Consider the following 25,227-nt stretch of genomic DNA (forward strand, 5'->3'; position numbering starts at 1 on the left):
GGCATATAGCTCAGTGGTAGAGTGCCTGCCTGCCATGCACAGGGCCCTGGGTTTGATCCCCAGCATCACATAGACTGCAGGGCCCAGAACTGGTGTGTAGATAGGAGGCTCAAGAGATCTAGGCCATCCTCAGCTACATAGCAAGTTCGAGGTTAACCTGGGCTACATAAGATTGGCTTAAGAAAAAAAAAAGAGATCTGGAGTGCATGCCCCTGGCTACAGTGGCTTCCTGTGGACAACCTGCCGTGCACTTGGTTCTGTGTGGCCTAATATAGCTGACCTCCCAGCTCCAGTGTCCACAGGCAGAGGTGGCCTCCACCATGTTTAGCACTGGCTGCTCAGTACTGGCTACTTTAGGAGAGCGAAGAAAGTGCAGCATTTGTGGCAAAGACACCAAGACTCAGATGCATTAGCATTGGGCAGATGGGTGACATTAAAACACTGTTTTTCAGCTGCTGAGCCGAAGCCTTGTGAGCCTGCAACCCCCTTCCCCATCCAAAAGGTACAGATCGATGAACGAGAAGAGTTTGGACCTCGGCTGCCTCCCGTCTTCTGCCCCAGTGAGTCCACACCCCCACGTGCCGCCCCTGCAAAGGAAGAGCACCAATAATGCCCCACCTGACTCCTCGTCCACCAAGTGTTCACATGTGTTTCTGATTACAGTCACATCTGGACACCTGCTGCCTCCACTGAGTGCCTGAACCAGTTGTTTCTTTACAGTATCGAGGCTCAAAACGTCCATTCCTTCTCAGCTTTGAGATGTTCGAAGCATCTCAAATGTTGTCATTTTACAGGGCTGGTATGGTGCTATAACTCCACCACTCAGGCACTGAGACAGGGGGATGACAAGTTTGCAGCTAGTCAGCCCCTGTCTTAAAAATAAAAAATCACTTTTGGAAATAAAGAAGAAAGAGTCAGGTGTGGTGGTGCACAATTTTAATCCCAACACTCGTGAGGCAGAGGCAAGTGATCTCTGTGAGTTCAAAGCCAGAGCGAGTTCTAGAACAGCCAGGTCTACATAGTGAGACCTTGTCTCCAAAAAAAGATGGGAGGGGCATTGTGGATTTTAAGGTTCTCTTGGATTTTGGCTAACAGAGCAAATAAAATCAGCCTGTTACTTGGGCCATGGGCACAGGCCAGCCCTCCTCCCCATCATCTTTAGCAGCTTCCTGTAGGGGCCACAGCTAACGTCCCCTGTGAAAATATTCAGACTGGTTTTTACCATGGCTCTGAAGGCCAGGCTAACATGATAACGTGGCCCAGTTAGATAAGTAGCATATGGTTCCATTGCCCACCATGATACTTCCTGTAGTATTCACGCCTAAATACTGGTGTGGCCTATGATCCAACTTTCAAAGAATGCCAGCAGTAGTGTTTCTCTTGGCTTTGGTTCATGGATCTTTGGTTCCAGGTTGATGTTAGTACTTGCTGGCTGAAGTACTCTATGGTTTTTTTATGCACATTTCCCAGAATGCCCTTGATATCCATAAAATAGTGAATAATAACTTGGTGCATGGGTTACTTAGGGGATAGGATTTTCAAATGTAGGATTAAAGAAAACCTTTGGGGAGGTGAAGTTTTGAGATCTCGGACTAACAATGTGATCAGAAAACTGCAGACCTTTTTTAATGGTTAGTCTTCATGTTCTTCCTGTTGCTCACATGTTTATTATACTGCTCTCCCCCACCCCCAGATACTCGCCAGAAACTTGAGACACCTCAAAAAGAGAAACCTAAGAAGAGCAAAGAAAAACACAAGGCCAAGAAGGAACACAGACGAAAGAAAGAGAAAGTGAGTCCTCCCGGGAGTGGAGAGAAGTGTGCGTGTGTCCTGAAAAGCCAAGAGGAGCTGCTGGCCACAGGAGGGACATGGGTCCCTCGGGCCTTGATTGAATCGGTCACATGCAGTGCTAAGTCTTTTTCCAGAAACTTTGTTTTCTTTTAGAGCAGCACATTTTGAGTAGTTGCACTTAAAAACAAAACAAAACAAAACCACAAAGAAAAGAAAACCTTGCCTTAAAACAAACAAAAACAAAAAAGAAAGAAAAGAAGTTTGTGCCCAGTCAATAAGGCATGGTGACATATAGCTGTGATTCCCTGCATGAACGGCTGAGGCAGGGAATGAAGAGTTTGAGGCCAGCCTGGGCTACCTAGCAAGATATGTCTTGAAAATATAAATAATTTGGTAAAGACTAAAAAGTGGATGGATGGATGGATGGATGGATGGATGGATGGATGGATGGGTGGGTGGGTGGGTGGATGGATGGATAGGTAGAATTTGGGTTGGAGAGATGGCTCTGGTTAGGCACACTAGCTGCTCTTGCCGAGAATCAGAGTGTGTTCTGACACCCACATGATGGCTCACAACTATAGCTCCAGTCCCCGGGGATCTGATGCCCGCTTCTGGTCTCTGCAGGCACTGCATGCGTGTGGTGCACAAGACATGCACTCAGGCAGAACACCTGTACACACAAAAATAAAGAAAAAGAACACTGAAAAAAGGATTTGAGGTACTTTATAGTAAAGGTTGAGCATTAAATAATAAAACTGCCACAGCCATCTCATTATCCCCACCGACGGAGCTCTTGGTGCGTGGTGGCCGTCTGAAGGGAAAGAAGCCTGAGAAGAAGGACCAGTGACGGACTCCACTGTCACTGTCCCCTCGCTTGTCATCCGTGTGCCTTTTCAGCTCAGAACCTACCTCTGGTTGGGTTAGTGGCGGTGCCTGTGTGGCGGTGCCTGTGTGGCGGGTGCCTGTGTGGCGGTGCCTGTGTGGCGGTGCCTGTGTGGCGGGTGCCTCCGCCACTGCCGGCTACAGGAGAAGGCAGGCCTGAGCACCCGTGTGTTCTAAGCCTGCTCTTCAGTGACCTTCTGCCCCTTCCTCTCTCTGCCCCGCCTGATGCTCCTCCTGCTGTGTGGTTTCATTTGTCCAACAGACTAGTCAGGTTGGTAGGAGAATGGGGGCGGAGAGTCACAAGGTCCTGCCTGCATTGTGTGGCTCTGCTGTGTCTGTTGTTGAACTGTTGGAGGGATCAGCATGTACACGATTTGAGGTGTCACAGCTGTCAGCTTCTGGCTGTCACCATTAGGCCAAAGTGAGCTCCAAAGGAGAATTTTAATTTTTTTAAAGTTTTAAATTTAAAAAAAGCTTTGCTTTTTAACAGTTCCGGCAACCAAACACATGCCTGGTATAGGTGGTTTTTCTCTTTCTTTTCAGCCCAGGTCATTATCTACGACAAGGTTCTACCTCTGAGCCAAGTTCCGGGCCCCTCTCAGACAAATTCTAAGCATTTAACTGCTGAGCTGTGCTGCCAGCCCCTCACTGGGGGGTTCTAGGCAAACACTCTACACTAAACAATAACCTAACTTCATTGGCAGATTCTAGACCAGAGCTCTACCATTAAGTCACACCCCATGCTCCTGGGTTAGCTGTGTGTGTGTGGTGTGTGTGTGTGTGTGTGTGTGTGTGTGTGTGTGTGTGTGTGGTGTGTGTGTGTGTGTGTGTGTGTGTGTGTGTGTTTGTGTGTGTGATGTGTGTGCTCAAGTGTGTATATGGAGGTCAGAGGTCAATATCGAGCATCATACTTGATCATTCTACACCCTTTTTGTGTTTGTTTTGTTTTGTTTTGTTTTGTTTTGTTTTTGAGACAGAGTCTTTCAGTGTAGCCCTGGCTATCCCAGATTTCGCTCTGTAGACCAGGCTGGCCTTGAACTCACAGAGAGCCACCTGTCTCTGCCTCCTGAGTGCTGGGATTAAAGGTGCATGCCACTGTGCCCAGCCCCTTCCACCTTATTTTTTTGAGCAGGGTCTCTGAACCCGGAGCTTGCCATTGCTGGGATGGGGCAGTAGACCCGTGCCACCACATCTGTCTTTTCCGTATCCGAGCTTGGCCACGCCAGCCCTGCCCACTCAGTGTCTTCATCTCATCGGGTCCCGGAGGAAGCCCCATTTGCTTCTCCCGCTTCCTGACGGTCATTTTTATTTTCTTTTTCCTAGAAAAAGAAACACAAGAAGCACAGACACAGAAGTAAGCAAAAGAGTAAGAAGCTGGAGAAGAGCAGCAGTTCTGACAGCAGCGCCAGCAGCGACAGCGAGGACGGGGACGCCGCAGACCTGTCCCCCCAGAAGCTGCTGAGACGGTAGGCCCCCGGGGAGGGCGGAGCGCCCAGAGAGCCCGCAGAGGCTTGTCCGAGATACAGCACACACAGCAGGCATGCTTTGAGGTCAGAGTCAGAAACGAGGGATTTGTCTTGGGGTCGTGGCACTCGCCTGAAACCCAGCTCTTGGGAGGCGGAGTCAAGTTTGAAGACAATGTGTGCCACATGGTGTGATATTGTATCTCAAACAGAGAGAAGAAATATTCGGGTCCAGCAGAAAAAGCTCTCTTCTCACATTAACCTCCTCCATAGATACCCTGTTAACTTTCAAGACTTCTGTGCAAACACACACGCACACATACACACACAGAGTCATATACACACAATCATACACGTGCATGAACATGCATACGCATAATCATATAAACACAAATACTCACAAACACACACAGAGTCATATACACACAGTCATACACGTGTAATCATACACACATGCAGCTATGTACACACATCATATATACATTGCTATGCATGTTTAATATATACATTTCAAGATTGATTTCTTTTATGTGTTTGAATGTCTGCCTGCGTGTGCACACAGTGCCCACAGAGCCCAGGAGGAGGTGTTGGATTCCTTGGAGCTAGAGTCACAGTGGTTGTGAGCTGCTATTTGGGTACTTCGATGTGAACCGAGATCCTCTGCAAGAGTAGCAGGTGCCATCTCTCTAGCCCAGCCCACCCCCACTTTCAGACTGTGACGTGGACGGCCTCTAGCCCAGTCCCCCGCAGAGCCCTTGTTCCCCTCTGGGAGCTCACGACAGGTCCTACTGTCCTGCCCTCCATCCTCACTGCCGTCTTCGCATGCCTGCCAGCTGGTCCATAAAGGTCTGCTGCCTTCCAGGGTTTCTCTATCTTACAGCTCATTCCTCCCCCAAACCAGTTCTAACCCGTGAGCTCCACTCAGGAGCCCCAGTCCTCAGTAGCAGTTTTCTGTTTCTCTTCTATGCTGTGAGAAAATGACTGACAGGGAGCAAGCTGAGGAAGGAAGGGACTGGTGCGGCCCACTGTCTGGGGCGGCCACTGACCACTTCTCTGTGGCTCTGGTAGCAGACATGAAGGCTGGCACTCAGCTGGCTCCCTCCTCTATCCCTTTTTGTTTGTTTGTTTGTTTGTTTTTGTTGTTGTTGTTGTTGAGACAGGGTTTCTCGGTGTAGTTTTGGTGCCTTTCCTGGAACTCGCTTTGTAGCCCAGGCTGGCCTCGAACTCACAGAGATCTGCCTGCTCTGCCTCCTGAGTGCTGGGATTAAAGGCGTGCAACACTACTGCCTGGCACCTCCTCTATCTCTTTTTGTTAAGTCTGGGACCCCAGCCCTTGGGACATTGCCATCCACATCCAGGGTGAATCTTCTCAGTAAACCATTCTAGGAACACCCTCACAGAAGACTAAGGATGTGTCTCCTAGGTGATGCCAAATCCAGGCAAGTTAACAATGAAAATCAACTATACACCCATTAATTAACCCTGCTTGCACTTGGTACCACCCTCTTTGTTTAAGACAGGTCTCACTCTCTAAGCTGGGCTGACCTGGAATTTACTGTGTAGCCCAGGCTGGCCTAAAAGCCATGAAGATTCTCCTGCCTTCACCTTTAGAAGGCTGAGATTGCAGATGTGAGCCACCGACCCCGGATCTGACGTCAGCACTTGAGCAGTGGGAGACTTACCTACACAAGGGTCACACAGATGGAAGTCCTCAGTGTTTGTCAGGAGAGTGTGTTAGGACAGACAGAAAACACAGGCAGGCAGCTGTGTGCTGCTTGACAGGTAAAACTTACGTAAAATGCTAGGCGGTCTACAGAGTGAGTTCCGGGACCGCCTGGGCTACGCAGAGAAACCCTGTTCCGTAAAACAAACAAACAAAAGAAATAGTATCTCATTATTTAGCCCAGGCTGGCCTCCATCAGGCTCCTGCATCAGACCTCTGATTACTAGGATTATCAGTGTGCACAAACATGCCCAGCTCCTACTAAATTTTAGTTTTATTTAAAGGAATCATGTTTAATTTAGTTATGTGTGCTTTTTCCCTTATAGTATTTATTTACAATGCTGAGGATTAAACTCAGGACCTCATGCATGCATGCTAGTGCTATCCCGCTGAGCTAGGCCCCCAAGCCCTGATGGAATTACGTTATATAAGCTGGCTGAGGAGATGCTTCTGTTACCTAGGCAACAGTAGTGGTCGGTCCTTGACTGTATAGTGTTCCTTTATGTAAATGAAAAGTGGAGTGCTGCTGCCTGTTCTGTCCTTGGTTTTCTCCCTAGAGTGAAGCCCTGCCCAGTCCAGTCCAGTCCAGTCCAGTCCAGGGGCCGGGGCTTCCTCTGCAGTCATCTCTGCCCTTTTTTCTTTCCTTTCGTGAGACGGTCTTGCTATCTAGCCCATCTGGCCTCGAGCTTTTGATCTTCCTATCTCAGCCCCTGTGTGCTGGGATCACAGGTGTGCACCACCATGCCCAGCTCCCACTTTCGTGTATTTTGGAATTGAGATTTTAGACTGACGACTCGAAAGCTTTGGGCCCTAGTGAACATGTTTTGGTTTCTTTCCAAAAGTCATATGATGGATGAGGTGAGTGTGTGAAATTGGTATCAGAAGTTACTGTCAGAAATTGATCCTGGTGTGAGGTGAGTTTGTGGGTCTCGCTGTGTACTCTGGAAATAGTGGAAAGAAACAGTTTAAAGTCAGGACTAAGGAGCTAGAGAGATGGCTCAATAGCTCTGCTCTTACGGGGACCCTAGTTTGGTTCCCAGAATCTACAGCAAGCAGCCCATTGCTGCCTGTAACTCCAGTTCTAGGGGAGCTCACGCCCTGGCCCCCCCCCCGCCCCGACTCTAAGAGCACCTGCACTCACATGCGCGCACACACACATCACACACACACATACAGGCATGTACACATGATGTAAACATGATAGTAGTAAGTCTGAAAAAATAAAATAAGGATTAAGGCCAGCTGTGGTGATTCACGCGTGCAGTCGCAGCGCTTGGGAGCTGAGGCAGGGGGATTGCTGTGCATGTGAGGCTAGCCTGGGCTCTAGTCTAAAGCCTGTGTTGGGGTTAGGGTGTGGCACAGGGAGCCGTGTGATTTCCAGTTGTCTCACCCTTCTCTCCCGTTTCTTCTACAGACTGAAGTGTCTCCCCCTCAGGAGGCAGTAATGCAGCCCTGCCCTGGCCTGTCTTAGTCTGGAGTCTCCCCCATGTTGGAAGGCTGTATTTCCCTGCTCACACATTGTACAGATTGTATTTATATGTCAATTCCTGCTGTAAAATAATTTTTTAAACCTTGACATTTCACAGACTGCCCTGAAAGGTTGCAGAAATTGATTTCTATTTTTAATGTCAGTTCGTGTTATAGGGGTAAAAAGACTGAACAGTTTAATTAAAGTGGCTTTTTTTCTATGTGCTTCTTGATTTCTCTTGGAATTTCCTGGAGGTTTTAAAAAGAAGAGTGAAGGCCTTTCTCTGGTTTTGGTGTGAAGAAGCTGAGTTCAGTAAGGGCAGCTGGGACTCAGAAGAGGAGGGTGTGGGGAGGAGGCTGCCACTCTTGGGGGGGGCACGGCGCAGACTGAGAGGGGCAATGGGTCCCACAGGCCAGCTGGAGAGGGGCAGGATGGAGGTGGGGGTGGAAACTTCCCTGAGCCAGGCTCTGATTTCATCCCAGACCTTGAGGGGGAAAAAACCCTCCAAAGTTCAGAGGACTTTACACAACAAAACAGACTTCAAAAGAAGCAGGAAGAAAATCACGCTTTGTTTGACCACATAAGAACCCTCTTTTTTTCCCCATGCATGTAACTATCATTGGATTGTGATGAATCTTTCCTGTATAAATACACAAGTGGTGTGACCCTGGTCCCCAGAAGCTGTGTCCCGTTCCATCCAGGTCATTCCATAACTTGGGGGCCATTTGTCGATCAACTACCAAACACAAAGTGGGTGTGCTGTGAGCCCCTACACAGGCACAGGACAGAGACTGACCTGTGACAGGGAGCCAGCATCCAGGAGGGCACAAGGCTAAGGCTCCTGGGTTTGGACCTCAGTCTCCTTCCTCATGTGGCAAGCGATCATTTATAGGGGCACTCTGTATGGGCGGTATCTTCTGTCCCCGCCCCCCATTTTCTCTTTCCTCCTCTCCTTTCCACCAGATACTCCTCCCTTCTCTCTCTTTTTCGAGATTGGGTCTTGCTATGTAGCTCAGGCTAGCCTGGAAAGCAGCAATCCTGCCTGAGTCAGGAAGGGGGCAGGTAAATGGCAGAACCCAGGGCAGCACGTGGATCCGCAGGGCTCCGCACGGGTGTGGGCACGCGGTGCCACCGTTCCCCGCTGGGCCTGTGGCTGGTCTGGGGCCGGCAGGCACCAAGATGGCCTCACCACCAGTCCCCCGGAAAGCCTCGGTGGACACCAGGAGAGGTTCCGCGGAGATCCAGAAGGGCTCCGCAGTGACCAGGAAGGGCTCTAGAGACAGCAGGAAACTTTCTGCGGAGATGAAGAAAGACCCCGGAGAGGCCCAGAAGGGTCCTGGCGAGGTCAGGAGGAAGATCTCTGCACAGAAGGAGTCCATGGGCATGGGGTCCAAGAAGTGGAGTTTGGGCGAAGACAGGAGGGTTTCGATCGACAGCATGAGGGGTTCGTTCGAGAGCAGGAAGACCTCTTTTGACAGCAAGCGAAGTTCCACTGAGGGCAGGAGGGGCTCAAGCGAAGGCAAGGGCAGTTCGTCCTCCATCCCTTCCAGTGTGCGACCCAGCAAGGTGCCATGGGTCACCCTGATGAGAGCCTTGGGTCGCTTCAAGCTGTCCCTCCCGAATATCCGTCAGTACCATATGCTGGCCGCTCGCGACCCCCTGGCCGTGGACACGGAACTGCCACGTGCGAAGCACAAGGCAATAGTGAAGAGGTTATGGGGCAACCACCAGCCTCTTGCCAAGGTCAGAGCCACCCACCAAGGTCAGAGGACCCAGCTGGCCTTCCCACCACCTGCCCCCACTCTGTACCCTCCCACTGCCGGCCTCTCCTGGGAGCAGAGAGCAAACCCCTCTGTCTCCTTCCCTTCATTCTTTTCTTGCTCCCTCAGCACCCCGAGTCGCGGCACACTGTACCCCATGATTCTTAGCTGTGGGAGGAACAGGGTAAGGGGTGCACTGTTTCCATCTTAACCCCCGCCCCCATCTTTGCTTCTCAGCTTTGCTGTTATAATGCTTGTATCATACGGTCCAACTGAGCAAGGCACAAACTGAAAAATGTCTTTTTTTTTAAAGCATTTTCACATTGTGTAGCTGTCACACATTTGTTATAAAACATTTTATTTGATGTATGTGAGTGTTTGCCCGCATATGTGCATATGCACCATGTGTGGTAGTGCCTGCAGAAGCCACAGGAGAGCGTCTGAACCCTAGAATGGGAGTGATAGAGGGTCGTGAGCCACCACGTGGGCACTGGGAATGGAACCTGGGTCCTCTGCAAGAGCAGCCAATGCTGTTAACACTGAGCCATTTCGCCAGGCCCCACATATTTAAAAAAGGTTTATCTTTATTTATGTCTACATGTGTGTCTGTGTGAACCTATGCCACGTGACTACAGATACCTGACAAGACCTGAAGAGGGCATCAGATCCCTTTACAGGTAGCTGTGAGCCGCCTGATGTGGGTGCTGGGAGCTGAACTTGGGTCCTCTGCAAGGGCAAGAGGCACTCTTAGTTTTGTTTTTGTTTTTGTGTTTTGTTTTGTTTTTTTCTTTTCTTTTTTTTCTTTTTTTTGTTTTTTGAGACAGGGTTTCTTTGTGTAGCTTTGCGCCTTTCCTGGAACTTGCTCTGTAGACCAGGCTGACTTCGAGATCTGCCTGGCTCTGCCCCACCACGCCTGGCACAAGAAGCCGTCTTAACTGTTGAGATGTCTCTCTGGTCCCCAAGTTTAACTTTTTAAAGAACTGCCAAACTTTTCTGAAGTGGCTATCCATTTTTACACTCCACCACAGTGTGCGCGGCTCTGATTTGTCCACAACCTTGCCCACACTTCCTAAGCAATCATAATCCAGGTGACATGACATCGCTCTGCGGTCCTTGTTTGCGTTTCCCTGGTGACTAAGGATGCTGATAGTCTTCCCTTAGCTCTCGACCAACCGCTGGGAAGTCTCTGGAGAAACACCCATCTGTTCAGGCTCTGGGCTCACTTGTCCGTAGAGTGCCTGCCTACCACGCACAAGACCCCATGTTCAGTCCTCAGCACGGCATAAGGCAGGCACAGTGGTACACGCCAGCGATCTCAGCCCTCAGGAGGTCCAGGCAGGAAGATCAGGAATTGAAGGTTGGGTATGCAAGATGGTGTAGCAGGAAAAGGCTACTAAGCCTATTGGCCTGGGTTCAATCCCCAGCCCCACGGGATGAAAGGAGAGAAGCGGTGCCTCACTTGTGCTCTGACAGCCGCATGTGTACCACTGTGTAGTGCAGACACTACGGAATAAATACATGCTAAGTAAATGTAACAAATAAAAGAAGGGAATTCCAGGTTATTCTTGACTATACAGCAAGCTTGAGGCCAGCCTGGCCTACGTGAGACATCTCAATTAAAAAAAAAAAAAAGAAAGATAGAAATGAAATGGGGGGGTGTGTGGATGACTCGGTAGTTAAAAGTGCTTGGAGCGCAAACCAGAGGACTGGAGTCTGGAACCCCAGAGCTCGTGAACACTGAGAGGGCGTGGTAGCTTGTCTGTGATCCTAAGGAGTACGTGGGCCACCTGGATCAAGCTGGCTAGCCACACTAGCTCTACCTGTAAGCTCCACGTTTGGTGGCGGATCTTCGATTGAGAGACCTTGCCTCAAAAAATAAGGTAGAGCGTGGAGATTCCTGATATCAGCTCAGGTCTCCACATGCACACATGTGATGCACCTCCCACAAGTGTGAAGATGCACATACGCTAGTGCACCACACACACACACACACATACACACAGAGAGAAAAACAATACAATTAAAATTTGTTTTTAATCATTGAGTTCTGAGTTCTTTAGCATTCTAAATACATGTCCCATATCAGATATGTAATTTCTTGATGGGATCCTCTGTAGCACAAATGTTTTTTTTTTCATTTTTATTATTTATTTATTTTTCTATTATCAGCTTGATACAGTACAAATTCTTGTCCTAAAAGTGAAATGTTTCATTAAGGCTTGCCCAGTGATTGAATAAAACCAAAACTGATTATAAGCCACAGTCATCCTAGGGTCCCCCCTGCTATGTAGCCTCCCTGGTTCTGTGGGTTGCAGTCTGATTGTTCTTTGCTTTAATATCTAGTATCCACTTATGAGTAGCACAAATGTTTTTGACTGAATTGAATTCATGTGTTTTTTGAGATAGGGTCTCATGTATCCTTGAATTTCCTGGAATTCTCTGTGCAGACCAGGCTGGTCTTGAACTCACAGAGATCTGCTTGCCTCATCCTCTTGAGTGCTTGGATTAAAGGCATGCTCCTTTGGTCTGGAGAGTTGACTTAGCATTTAAGAGCTTATGCTGTTCTCCTAGATCCAAAGTTCAAATCCTAGCACCCACGTCAGGTGGCTCCCACTGCCTGTGAACCCAACTCCAGGGTGCCTCTGACCTGCACAGACAACTGCACTCACATGTGCTCACCCCCTCACACGAAAATATAATAACAAATAAATCTTTAAAGGGGGCTGCTGCAGCGCCTGGTGGGCTGTCTGTTTTGATGGAGGGTTTTGAGACTTGTGATCTGCTGTTGTTGCCATGACTTTAATTGTGGTGATGTTGGCTCATCTGCTTCTGTTGTTGTCATTTGTACTTTTGGCGTCAGATCTAAGAAGCCATCCCTAAGGCAAGAGTGTGGACGTTTACACCTTGGCTCGCTTCCAAGAGCCGTAGACTTTCAGTGTATAACGTTTAAGCCTTTGATCCATTTTGATCTCATTTCTGTACGGGGTGTGAGGTATGCATCCAGCTTTGTCTGCTTGTGTGAAAGTAACCAGTTTTCCCAGAGAATGTGTTTAAAAGGCTTATTCTCTCCTTTTTGTGTGTGCATGTGATGTATACTAGCATATATGTGTTCAGGTGTGCTTGTGTATGCACACACCATGACATGTGTCTGGAGTTTAGAGGACAGTTTGTTAGAGTTGGTGCTCTCCCTCCACCATGTGGGTCCTAGGAATCAAACTCAGGTCACCAGCCATGGTGGCAAGTGCCTTTACCTTCTGAGTCATCTCACCCACCCACAGTTTGGGGTCTTCTTGAATTCCCACAAAAGCTTTAGGACCAGCTTGCCAGCTTTTCTGGCGAGATGGCTCAGTGGTTAAGAGCACATACTTCTCTTCCAGAGGACCCAGGTTCAATTCCCAGCACCCATGTTGGGTGGCTCACAACCACCTGTGACTTCACATCCAGGACATTCAAGGCTCTCTCTGGCCTCCCAGTGCAATGACACACCCATGGTATACGCTCACACATACACATAAAATTTAAAATACCTGCAAGCAAGCAAGCAAGCTGGGCGTGGTGGCCCACACCTTTAATCCCAGCACTTGGGAGGCAGAGGCAGGCGGATCTCTGTGAGTTCCAGGCCAGCCTGGTCTACAGAGCCAGTTTCAGGTCAGCCAGGGCTTTATAGAGAACCTGTCTCAAAAAATAAAAAATTAAAATTAAAACACATATAAAAAGATCACCTTGTCACTGTCTACAAATACATCGTATTATCTTGGGATCTGATAAGGTGGTGTTGGATCTGTAGGTCATTTTGAAGACTTCTACTATTTTTTTTATGTTCTTATTTTCTTTTTTTTAATTTTATTTTATAATTTAATTTAATTTTACGTATCAGCCACGGATTCCCTTGTTCTCCCCCCTCCCGCCCCCAACCCCGACTTCTACTATTTTAACATTATCACACCTGCTCATCTATGATCATGGGATGCCTTCCTATTTATTTGTCTTCTTCAGTTTCTTTCAACAATGTTTCTTTATTTCCAAGGTATACGTTTTATACAACTACGTTCTACCTGTCATTTTTGTAGTGGGATGGTTTCCTTACATTTTTTTTTCAGGTCACGTATTTAGAAGCACTCTTGGTTTTGCATATTGTCCTGTGTCCCCATACACTGTTGAACTGGTTGTATCCATCCTTTTGTTTAGATCCCGTATAAAGTTCTGATCGGGCACGACAACATCGTGAGCTCCTGCCACTTCTGTATAAATGACACCAGGATCCTCAGTGGCTCCTATGACTGCTCGGTGAAGCTGTGGGTAGGTGGCCGGGTGATAGGCTCCCCGACAGCTGAGACATCTCATACACTGAGGCGCCTCTCTAGAGAATCCTCCGGCACTGAGTCCCCTGACAGAGGCCCCCAGGTTTGCCAAGGCTTCTGAGCAAGTGCAAGATAGAGGACCCCATCCCAGTGTTGAGTCCTTAGAAAGAGCCTAGTGCAGGGACAGCCAGCCTGTGGCTCTGGACCACTGGGGGCTGGGGGTGAAGACTATAAGACTGACAGCCCCCAGCTTTGGGAAGGGGGTCCTGGTGGTTCCTGGGATCTACTTGGGATTCACTGATCTATATTTTATTTTCCTTAGTTAAAAATTTCTTTTAGATATATTTATTGTATGTATATGGGTATTTTGCCTATCACATGTGTGCAGTACCTACAGAGGCCAGAAGGGGGCATCAGATTTTTCTCCTGGAACTGGAGTTGAGAGCCTCTCTGTGGGTGCTGGTCCTCTGGAAGGCAGCCAGTGCTCTTAACTGCTGAGCCATCTCTCTAGTCCCGAGTTGAATTTTTTTTTTTTTTTTTTTGAGGCAGGGTTTTGCTAATGTAACTCAAATTGGCTTTGAACTCATAGTCCTCCTGTCTCCCACATGCAGGAATTACAGACCTGTGGCATCCCACCTTTGGGTGAACTGTTACGTCTCTGGGTCTCCCTTGCATCTGGAGAGCTCAGTTTCTGTATACGAATCTTGTTATATCCTACGGTTGTGCTAAACTGTTTTTTGTCTATTCTGTTTTCATTTCATTTTTGTTTGCACGTATGTGTTGTGTCTGTGTGAGTGTATGCCAGGTGCATGCCGGTGCTCTTGGAGGCCAGAGAAGGCACTGGGCCTGCTGGAATTGGAGTTAGAGGTGGTTGTGGTCTGCCCAGTGTGTGTGTTGGGAATTGACCTCAGGTCCTCTGAACAACAGAAAGTTCTCTTAACCACGGAGCAATCTCTTCAGTGCCCTGGATTTTTAGGTCTCGCATAAAATTTCTATTGGGCTTAACACATTGTGGATTCCTGCCACTTCTGTGACATCCAGACCTTGGGTGCTCACAGAGGACAGATGGGGGGTTCAGGCCTGGGACCTGCCCAAGAGGGATGGATGAGAAAGGCAGGTGTGAGGTAGCTGAGTGCCTGGCTGTGCAGCTGCAGGCAAAGGGATAAGGGTGATGCTCGGGCAAGGCTGCAGAGGGGCAACCTCTAGACTGCTTCTAGGACTTCATGCTTGTGTCCAGCAGGCTCCGACAGGTCTGTATGGCAGTGCTGCTGGAGAAGAGGGAGCAGGGATGGAGGGTGGCATCGGCCATCAAGGGCTTGGCTGAAGGTGACTGTAGGGCTGGGGCCACACAGGAGGATGGTCTTTCTGAGGTCTGTTGACTTCTGGTTTGAGTCGAGAAGAGGGCAGGGTAGAAGACTGTCAAGGTTGGCTCAGGTTCTGGTTTGGGTAACTGACCCCTGATCCTACAAATGACCTCAGAGGAATATCTTGTCATCTCTGGGTGCCAAGCCCAAGCCAATCAGGTCAGGGTCTCCAGGTTAGGGTCAGTCAGTTTAGCTCAGACTCTGCATTTCGGATCCCGGGTGGCTTATACAACCTCCTGAGATCTTCTGAACTGCTCCAGACTCAGAGGACCAGCTGTGTGCCCGGGCTGTGTCAGACTTGCCTCGACTACCTCCAACCCCACAGCACCCCCCCACTCCCTCCCTCTGCTGCTGCCCTGTGGACATCTTTGTCCTCAGAGCCCAGGCTCTCACCGTTGGGAAAACTGCAGCTTTCTCAGGGTTCCTTAAAGCCTTTTCTAGCCCTCAGTAGTCACCAGGGGTTCCCAAGGCACGGGGCAGGTAACTGTCACTGTGTGCATTTTGCTGTGCAGTCTTCAAGTTTTTCCTGTTTCTCCAGCTGTTGTCCCGATGGAAGGGCTCGTGGCTGAAAAGGTCTTGTCTCCATCAGTGCATATATGCTTGGGTCTTGCTTCCCCCCCCCCCCTTACGCACACACATGTGTACTGCATATTTTAAGATTTGAGACCGCCCAGAAATACTGACGATGTAACTGTAATAAATTTCCGCTCTGTCCATTTGTCACACCCCCTCAATTTTTCCTGACAGTTAATTAGTGCCTTTCTTCCCTCCCTCATTCAAAATCTGTCTAGTGCCGTTGGGGCTATGTACAGCTCAGGTCTGACATGCACAAGGCCCTACTGGGTTCCATCCCCAAAAGGAAGAGAAAGCAAGATTTAAAACTTCCTAGAAAATTAACCAGAACCCAGCCAGGCAGTGGTGGTGCACGCCTTTAATCCCAGCACTCGGGAGGCAGAGGCTGGTGGATCTCTGTGAGTTCAAGGCCAGCCTGGGCTACAGAGCGAGCTCCAGGAAAGGCTCCAAAGCTACACAGAGAAACCCTGTCTCAAAAAAACCCAAAGAAGGAGCTGGAGACATGGCTGAGAGGTTAAGAGCACTGACTTCTCTTCCAGAGGTCCTGAGTTCAGTTCCCAGCACCCACATGGTGGCTCACAGCCATCTGTAATGAGATCTGGCACACTCTTCTGTATACATAATAAATAAGTCTTTTTTAAAAAACCAAAAAAAAAAAAGAAAGAAAGAAAAAGGAAATTAACCAGAGCCTGATCGATGTTTGCTCTTCAAACCATCTCACTTCATAGGCGGTGGCTTTTCCAAAGGCGAGGAACTTCGGAAAGGAGCCTCGTCCGTGGCTGCTGTTCCTCCTTTTGGCCACACGGGGCACTATTGAATACTTAATCGGCTCTGCTTCATACCACGAACTAGTCCACTAGCGCTGCTCTTAGCAGGCATGCCCCCCCACCCCCCAACCCCCTCCCACCTCCCCCACCTCCCCCCACCTCCCCCACCTCCCCCCACCTCCCCCCCACCAAACCCCCTCCCTCGCGCCCAGATTTCGAGGACATGTAGCTTACAGTCCCATGGGTTCTTGTTTTTGTTTTCCTCTAGAGAAATACACCAGCCAGGGAGACTGGATCCCAGGTGGTCAGCACTAACCCTTCTTCCCGAGCCCAGGACACCAGCCGGAGTGCCCTGCCCTGTTGAGTTCCATTTGGGGAACTCCAGGCTGCCCTTATCTCCCACTGAGCTTGGGAAAGGGACTACTGGGATTTCCTGAACGTGACCACGTACCTTATGGAACAGGCGTAGGGGGCTGGGTGTGTGCAGAGTAGCATTCACAACAGGCCTGTAAAAGCCACTGGTAAGCCAGCTTGTGTGAATTGCCTTCCTGGAATTCCGGTGCTAATTAGGCATTGTCTGTGGCACTGGTCTCCCTTCCCCACGCTCTCAAATCCCCGGCTCTGGCACGCCTTTCTGGTAGACAACACTTCACATGCATCGTTACAGGCTGTTGCTGGACTCGCTGAGCCCCAAGCTCACCCACAGGAAGACCTGTGCTGACTTTCTCTGGACTTTGCCCCGAGAACTTCGCTGCTCTTAACTGTTACTGTCATCACAGGGGCTTGCCTGTTTTGCTCACATGAATGTCTGTGCACCATGTACATGCCTGGTGCCTGCAGAGGCCAGAAGAGGGAGTCAGATCCCCTGGAATTGGAGTTACAGGTGGTTGTTATCTGCCATGGTGGTGCTGGGAACTGACCTGGGTCCTCTGAGAAGGAGTGTTCTTAACCACTGAGCCATCTCCCCAACCCTACATAAATCTTTACTTTAAATCATTATGTTGTGTTTGTACGTACAAGTGTGAATGTGTCACACTTGTATGTGTGACTTAAATGTGTCACAGTGTGTGTGTGTGTGTGTGTGTGTGTGTGTGTGTGTGTGTGTGTGAGAGAGAGAGAGAGAGAGAGAGAGAGAGAGAGAGAGAGACTTTCTGGAGTAGGTTCTCTCTCACCATGTGGGTCCTGGAGCCTGAACTCAGGTCATGAGGATTGGTGGCCAGTGCCTGTACCACCTGGCCACCTCACCAGCCCATATACTTCTATGCCTTTATCCACAAACCTGGTTATTTCTGTAGGAGGGACCCCTCAGAGTGGAATTACTAGGTCAAAGGGCATCCAATTATATTTAAAAGAAATTCTTGAGGGATACTTGTAGACTCTGTACAAAAGCAGAACATGGTCAGGAATCTACTCCCAGCACGGCCAGGGTCTGCCCGTGCCTGTGGAACTGTCAGGGATGAGGGGGTGGGGAGGTTTCTCGAGCATACTTGGGATGTTGGAAAGCCCCGGAGCGTTGCTGCAGGGCAGCTGGGGACTCCCGCTGACCCGATGACTTTGATACCTAAGCCTTGAGCACTGACTCTCTTCTCTCCCCCCTTGATTTGAGGACGCTGCCTATGGATCTCCGATTTGGGATTTTGAGCCACGACCCAAAGCTCCTGTTTTAGAATGCAGTATCACGGCTGACAGCAGAAGGTGACATCTGGTCTGTTTTACACTGTTTGGGAAAAGTGAGAGTGAGAGGCGGCCACGGTACCTGGAAGGGCAGCGAAGGCTTTTGTTTGGGCCTCAGTGCTTCCGTGTGCACTGAACATCAGGTGGTCGTAACAATGGAGCAACATTCTGCAAATTTAAATCGCTTCAAACAGAATACTTACTGTGGTTAAGAAGCCAGTCTTCACTCTCGGTTCTTCCTTCCTTTATTTCCTCCCTCGTCTCTCCCCCTCTTCCTCTCCCCTCCTCCTCCTCCTTCTTTGAGACAGTGCCTCACTCTACAGAACAGCCAGGCCTGAAACTCACTATGTAGCCCAGGCTGCCTCAAACTTGCCACAGTCCTCCTGCCTCAGCCCCTCCAGGTGCTGACAGGCATGCCCCCTGAAACTTTGCTGGAATTTTCCGCACCATGTGTCTTTTCTGTGGTCACAGAAAGCCCGGGGCAGCTGCACCAGAGCTCCGTGATTTAGCCTGGGCCCTTGTCTTACTCAGGGTCACTGCTGCTGTGATGAGACCCTGGGACAAAAAAAACCAAGCTGGGGAGGAAAGGGTTCATCTGGCTTCTTTCACTTCCACGTCACTGTTCACCACCAAAGGAAGTCAGGACAGGAACTCAAGCAGGGCTGGAACTCGGAGGCAGGAGCTGATGCAGAGGCCATGGAGGGGTGCTGCTTACTGGCTTGTTCCTCCTGGCTTGCTCAGCCTATTTTCTTATAGAACCAAGGACCATAAGCCCACAATGGGCTGGGCCCTCCCCATCAATCACTAATTAAGAAAATGCCCTACAGCCCACAGAGACATTTCTCAACGGAGGCTCCCTCTTTTCAGAAAACTCTAACTTGTGACAAGTTGATATAAAATTAGTCTCATTTTTTGTTCAGATTTATTTATTTTTATTTCTGTGTGTGAATGTTTTGCCTGCATGTTTTTAAGTGCACCAAATGCATGTCTGGTGCTGTGGAGTCCAGAAGAGGGCACCAGATCCCTGGGAACTGGAGAGTTGTGAGTACCTCTGTGAGTACAGAGAACCAAACCCAGGTCTTCCGTCGGAGCAGCAAGTGCTCTTAACCCCTGAGCCACCTCTCTAGCTCCTGGGCTCTCGTGTTCCAAGGAAAATGAAGAGCATATGGCTGCCCATGCTGTCCTCTGGGAAAGCTTGGGGCTCGGGAGGCGGTGCACACACTTCAGGCTGAGTTTATATTAATTTATGCTTAAATCCATTCACACAGGTGGGAGCTGGGCCTTTAACAGGTGAAAGAATCAGCTGTAAAGTGGATTCACTGGATTGGAGAGATGGCTCAGAAGTTAAGACCTGAGTTTGATTCCCAGCACCCATGTCACGTGTCTCACAACTGCCTGTAACTCCAGCTCCAAGGGACCCTGACTCCTCTGGCTTCTGCAACCACCTGAACTCATGTACACACACCTGTACACAGACACACACCTATACATAATTTAAAATGACAAAAATAGGAGCTAGAGAGATGTCTCAGAGGTTAAGAGCACTGGCAGCCCTTCCAGAGGTCCTGAATTTAATTCCCAACAATCACATGGTGGCTCACAACCATCTGTAATGAGATTTGGTGCCCTCTTCTGGCATACAGGAATACATGTAGGCAGAACACTGTACATAATAAATACATAAATCTTTTTTTTTTAAATGACAAAAAATAATTCTTGAAATGGATTCATTGACCCAGAGTCAAGGCTCCTGAAGGACAATACAACTTAAAGGCAAGTGTGGAGTGTTCAGGCTTCATGTTTTTTTTTTCTTTTCTTTTCTTTTCCTGAGACAGGATCTCTTTGTGTAGCCCTGGCTGTCCTGGAACTCTCTTTGTAGACCAGGCTGGCCTCAAATTCATAGAGAGCCTCCTGCCTCTGCCTCCTGAGTGCTGGAATTAAGGCATGTGCCACCACCACCCAGTTAGAGTTTTTTTTAAAAAGATTTATTTATTATGTATACAGTGTTCTGTCTGCATGTAACCCCTCAAGCCAGAAGAGGGCGCCAGATCTCATTACAGATGGTTGTGAGCCACCATGTGGTTGCTGGGAATTGAACTCAGGACCTCTGGAAGTGCAGCCAGTGCTCTTAACCGCTGAGTCATCACTCCAACCCCCTGGAGATTTTTTAATAAGAGGAAAATCTTTGCTGGATGCCACATGATTAGACAAAGATATGCATGCTAGTTCGAATTTTTGTCGCTGGGACAAATCCTGAGATGAACAACTTTGGGCAAGAAAGATTTGTTCTAGCTCATGATTTTACAGGTGGTCAATTTTGTATCTATATGTTTTTCTTCTTGTGAGTGTTTGGCCTGCTTGTGTGTTGTATGTGTGGTGCCCATGGAGGCCAGCAAGGAATGTTGGATCTCCTGACATCGGAGTTATAGACATTATGAGCCACCATGCGGGTGCTGGGAATTGAACCTAGGACCTCTGGAAGAACAGCCAGTGCTCTTAACCACTGAGCCATCTCTCCAGTCCCTAAAATGTTATTTTTATAGCCCTAAATATAGAAGACTATCTTGGAGTGTCTAAAAGGTAAGGAAGATAATGGTGCCAGATTGTCTTTGGGGCTGTTAGGTATCATTTTTAGTGGGGATGCACAAGTCCCCAGTGTGGTTTACAGAGAGTCTTTGGAAAGATCAATCTTGGTCCTAAGTTACAAAAAGGAGAAAGAATCCTCATAGGAACCCCAGGCTCTAGTGACACTATTGTTAAGATGTAATGTTTGTTCAATTTTTCCAGAATCGTCGCATCATCTTACGATAAAACCGTGAGGGCTTGGGATGTCGAGACAGGTCAGCTTCTGGTATGTATGCCCTGCCTCAGTGAAGGTGTCACAGTACAAGATCCTGACTGGGCTTTGGTGGCTGTGGGCTGGACCTGGGATTGGGGACAATGACAGAAGCCCCAGGTCTTCCAGGAAGAACAGAGTCTCACCTGCAGAGTTAGGGAATGCACTGATGAAACCTGGGTATTGGGCAAGAAAGGCTCCACCCTACGCCGGTCAGGGCTGCTCTCAGAACCCTGGGAAGAGACCAAGAGTGGGTTGGGCACGGCACCCCAGGTTCCCCTGTGAGCCATTTGGAGCAGGAGGTGGGGCTGAGGCCACAGGGGAAAGCAAAGGCGATGCGGCTGATGCGCCAAAGCTTCGGGCCTTTTCCTGTCTCTTGTCTCAGTGTCACAGACGGGGCCACTACCCACCTCTCCCAACAGTCCTGGGATTCCTTTCTTCTGCTGTCCCCAACCCTGGGCTGTCTCAGCCCTGCTCAGGCCCTGCGGCACCCCCTGTCCCAACGCTTGCTGCCCACACCTGACTTCCCCTGCTTCTCCCTCTTGGCCAATCTTCATCACCTCCCTCTCTCTCCACTTCCTTAAAGACAGCCTTTCTAGCTGGGCATGGTGGCGCACGCCTTTAATTTCAGCACTCAGGAGGCAGAGACAGCCGGACCTCTGTGAGTTCAAGGTCAGCCTGGTCTACAGAGTGAGACCCTCTCTCAAAAACGAAAATGAGCACACACCTTTCTAGGTTGGTGTGGTGGTGGTGTACACACCTCTAACCCCAGCACTGGGAAGGCTGAAACAGGAGGAACCCATTTTCAAGACTAGCCTGGGCTACACAGTGAGACCTCTCAAAAGCTGAGGGGTGTGTGTGTGTGTGTGTGTGTGTGTGTGTGTGTGTGTGTGTGTACCTGTGCACATGCCATGGTATGTAGATGGAGGTCAGAGGACAGCTTGTGGAAGGCAGCTCTCTCCTTCTACCATGTGGGTTCTGAGAATCGGATTCAGGTTTCCCAGTTGGTCAGCCTTTGCCCCAGAGCTGCTGCTCCTGCCTGCCTGACACAGCTTTACTAAGCCAAGTTGGCATGTGTTTATTATTGTTGTTACTTTAAGTCTCCCTCCCTCCCTCCCTCCCTCCCTCCCTCCCTCCCTCCCTTTCTGTGTGTGTGTGTGTGTGTCTGTGTCTGTGTATGTGTGTGTCTGTGTGTGTGTGTCTGTGTGTGTGTCTGTGTGTGTGTGTATATCTGTGTGTGTGTCTGTGTGTGTGTCTGTGTGTATGTGTGCATGTGTGTGTCTGTGTGTGTGTCTCTGTGTGTGTCTGTGTGTATGTGTGCATGTGTGTGTGTCTGTGTGTCTCTGTGTGTGTGTGTCTGTGTGTGTGTCTGTGTGTGTGTGCGTGTGTGTCTGTGTATGTGTGCGTGTGTGTGTATGTGTGTGTCTCTGTGTGTGTGTGTGTGTGTGTGTGTGTGTGTCTGTGTCTGTCTGTCTGTCTGTCTGTCTGTGGGCACATGCATGCCAAGCTGCACTTGTGCAGTCAGGGGAGAACACTGGGTACCGGTCATCATTCTTGACACAAGGTTGGTTTCTTCCTCTCTGTGTGTGTCTCTCTCACTGCATACACCAGGCTAGCTGCTCTCAAGCTTCTGGGGTTTCCCCGTCTCTGCCCCCATCTTCCCGTAGGCGTGCTGGGATTACAGATGCTTGCTACCTCTTCTGACTTTTACATGCATTCTGGAGGATTCGAACTCTAGCCCTCACATTTTCATGGGATATACCTTACCTACTGAGCCATCTTCCTAGCTCTGCCTATATACATACATATGTATATGGTTGATTGATTGATTTTATGTGTAGGCATGTGCACCACATGAGTGCCGGTACCTCTAATGGCCAGAAGAGGGCGTTATGTCCCCTGGAGCTGGAGTTATAGGAGGCTGTGAGCTGCTTGATATGGATGCAGAAACCATCCCCAGTCCTCTGTAACAGCAGCAGGTGTGCTTAACCGCTGAGCCGCCTCCCCAGCCCTGTGTGTGTGTGTGTGTGTGTATGGGCTTTGATATCTCTTCAGGGTATATGGCTAGATTTCATTGCTAATGTAAGCATATAGAAACACAAAACTAAATTAAATCTATCCAGACAGCTATGCCAACTCACAGCCGAGGCATTCAAGAAGAGGGTACTGTCTGGCATCCTCACAGGCCAGGTGTCATAAACTTAAAAAAATTAGCCAATATGCTAGGTAAAAAAACAAAAATGAGGGGCTGGAGAGATGGCTCAGAGGTTAAGAGCACTGGCTGCTCTTCCAAAGGTCCTGAGTTCAATTCCCAGCAACCACATGGTGGCTTACAACCATCTGTAATGAGATCTGGTGCCCTCTTCTGGCCTGCAGGGATACATGTAGGCAGAGCACTGTATGCATAATAAACAAATCTTAAAAAAACAAACCAAAAAAAAAACAACAACAAAAAACGAGACTTCTATGGATTATTCCTGACTTTGAACGTTTTTTTTTCCGAATGTCTATTTCTTTTCTGTTGTGATTTCCCACCGTTGTCTTTGGCTAGCATTTCAAGTACCTTTCTTTTTTCAAAGTCCTTTTATTTCTTTATTGCACAAGCTGCCTGCGACCCTGGCCAGCATTAGGGATGGCTTAGTGAGCGCAGCCGCTGGACAAATGACTCCAAAGCCTGGCTGCCTTAAACAGCCAACTTTTTTTTTTAATCTCACAGGGTTTCTGGAAATCTAGAAGCAGCTCAGCTGGGTGGCTCGGGTTTCAGTCTCTCCCTAAGTCACAGCAATGATGTCATGTGGGGCCACAGTTGCATTAAGGCCCCACTGGGGCAGAAGGATCCCCTTCCAAGATGGCTCGCTCCCACAGTGGTTGGCAGGGGGCCTGGGCCACGCAGAGCCGTGTGTGTGTGTGTGTGTGTGTGTGTGTGTGTGCGTGTGTGTGTGTGTGTGTGTGTGTGTGTGTGTGTGTGTGTGTGTCTTTAGGACATGACAGTTAACTTTCATGGAGCATGTGGTCCAAGACAGAACAAAGAACAAGCCACATTTATCCTCCCCCTCTCTCTTCTCTGTCTCTCTGTTTCTCTGTCTCTGTCTGTCTGTCTGTCTGTCTGTCTCTCTCCTTCTGAGATTCAGGTGGCCTTCAACTCAAAATCCTCCTGCCTCAGCCTGCCATGTCCTGGGATTACAGGCATACAGCACCATGCCCAACTTCTTTTTATTTTATTTTTCCTTTTTTTTTTTTGGATACTGGGAATTTAACACACATCATATCAATGAACTTCTCCACAGCTCCACAGTCTCCACAGTGCTCTCATCTCTCTCTCTCTCTCTCTCTCTCTCTCTCTCTCTCTCTCTCTCTCTCTCTCTCTCTCTCTCTCTCCCCTCTCTCTCTCTCTCTCTCTCTCTCTCTCTCTCTCTCTCTCTCTCTCTCTCTCTCCTCCCTCCCTTTCTCTCTCTCCTCCCAGTCCCTTTTCTCCCCCTCTCCCTCGCTGTCTCTTTTGAGATTGGATCTAACTTGTAGCCCAGGTTGGCTTTGAACTCGCCATCCTCCTGCTTCAGCCTCCCAACTGCTGGGATTACAGATGTGCTCCACCATAGCCAGCTTCAACGATTTCTTTCTTCATGTAGTGCCATATGGTTCCTTCGGCCATGTTCTGTCCGACAGAAGTGAGCTCGGGGTCTGGCCACATCTAATAGGGGCGCAGCCGGGCTCAGTCCGCGGGGGGAATCTGCGGGCACACTGAGGCTGGAGACGGCTGAGCAGCTGAACTCTCTTCTTTGCGCTCTGCCTCACTCCAGTGGAAAATCCGGCACGACACCTTCGTAGTGTGCTGTAAATTCTCTCCCAACGGAAAGTTCGTGCTCACAGCCTTGGACGTGAATCGCGGGATTTGCTTAATTGATCCGGAAAACATTACCACCGTGATCCAGATCAAAGGTGAGGTAGCCAGGCTCCCTGTGCACAGCAGCAATGCCTTACCGCTTCAATAGGGAACTTCACTGGTTTACACGTGAGACTGCCGGGGTGAGGGCCACACTATGAGCCCGGCATGCTACTGCGCACCAGGAATTGCAGCACGTGGAGGCAGGGGAGTGAGGTGTTCAAGATGATTTCTTCAGCCCTGCACCCACATCTTTAACATATAAGAATAACAGTCACCACACATCATTTTCCTGGGCGATACTATGCTATCATGATGTAGGATGTAACCATGGGGGGAAGCAAGCAGAATTTCTCCATGTTATTCCTTTTACATATTTGGTAACTTTGAACTTATCTCAAAATGAAAACTGAGAAAACCCTTCATTGTTTTTTAAAAAAAAATAACAACCACCAAAAAACAAAAATCAATTTAAGTTAAAGGTGGCTATACCTGTTTTGTATTCTTTTTGGAAGTATTTATTGTTATTTTGTATGTATGTATTGAAGGAATGGAATTAGGGTTTGCACATCCCAGGCAGGTGCCCTACCACTGAGCAACACCCCAGCCCCTCACTGGGGATTCTAGGCAGGGGCTCTACCACTGAGCCACACCCCAGCCCCTCACTGGGGATTCTAGGCAGGGGCTCTACCACTGAGCCACACCCCCAGCCCCTCACTGGGGGATTCTAGGCAGGGGCTCTACC

The 25,227-nt window shown here is 49.1% G+C and overlaps 2 protein-coding genes across 4 annotated transcripts in view; both read left to right on the forward strand.

Annotated features, from left to right (window-relative positions):
- Positions 1-7,547, forward strand: part of Gpatch1 (G-patch domain containing 1) — a 49,399-nt gene extending 41,852 nt beyond the window's left edge. For all 3 annotated transcript variants that reach the window (XM_052761629.1, XM_052761631.1, XM_052761630.1), the window contains 4 exons: positions 453-560; positions 1,694-1,791; positions 3,997-4,139; positions 7,274-7,547. In XM_052761629.1, the coding sequence (XP_052617589.1) occupies positions 453-560; positions 1,694-1,791; positions 3,997-4,139; positions 7,274-7,304 (380 nt within the window). In that variant the 3' untranslated portion in view covers positions 7,305-7,547. The remainder of the gene's footprint in view (positions 1-452; positions 561-1,693; positions 1,792-3,996; positions 4,140-7,273) is intronic.
- Positions 7,548-7,684: 137 nt separating this feature from the next.
- The window catches only part of Wdr88 (WD repeat domain 88), a 35,568-nt gene continuing 18,025 nt past the window's right edge, over positions 7,685-25,227 (forward strand). Inside the window, exons 1-5 of the mRNA XM_052761632.1 lie at positions 7,685-9,070; positions 13,276-13,386; positions 17,699-17,787; positions 20,554-20,617; positions 24,400-24,538. Coding sequence (XP_052617592.1) covers positions 8,507-9,070; positions 13,276-13,386; positions 17,699-17,787; positions 20,554-20,617; positions 24,400-24,538 — 967 coding nt within the window. The 5' untranslated portion in view covers positions 7,685-8,506. The remainder of the gene's footprint in view (positions 9,071-13,275; positions 13,387-17,698; positions 17,788-20,553; positions 20,618-24,399; positions 24,539-25,227) is intronic.

The sequence above is a fragment of the Peromyscus californicus genome, unplaced genomic scaffold (assembly GCF_007827085.1).
Source record: "Peromyscus californicus insignis strain IS unplaced genomic scaffold, ASM782708v3 Scaffold_4__1_contigs__length_199733344, whole genome shotgun sequence".
NCBI lineage: Eukaryota > Metazoa > Chordata > Mammalia > Rodentia > Cricetidae > Peromyscus > Peromyscus californicus.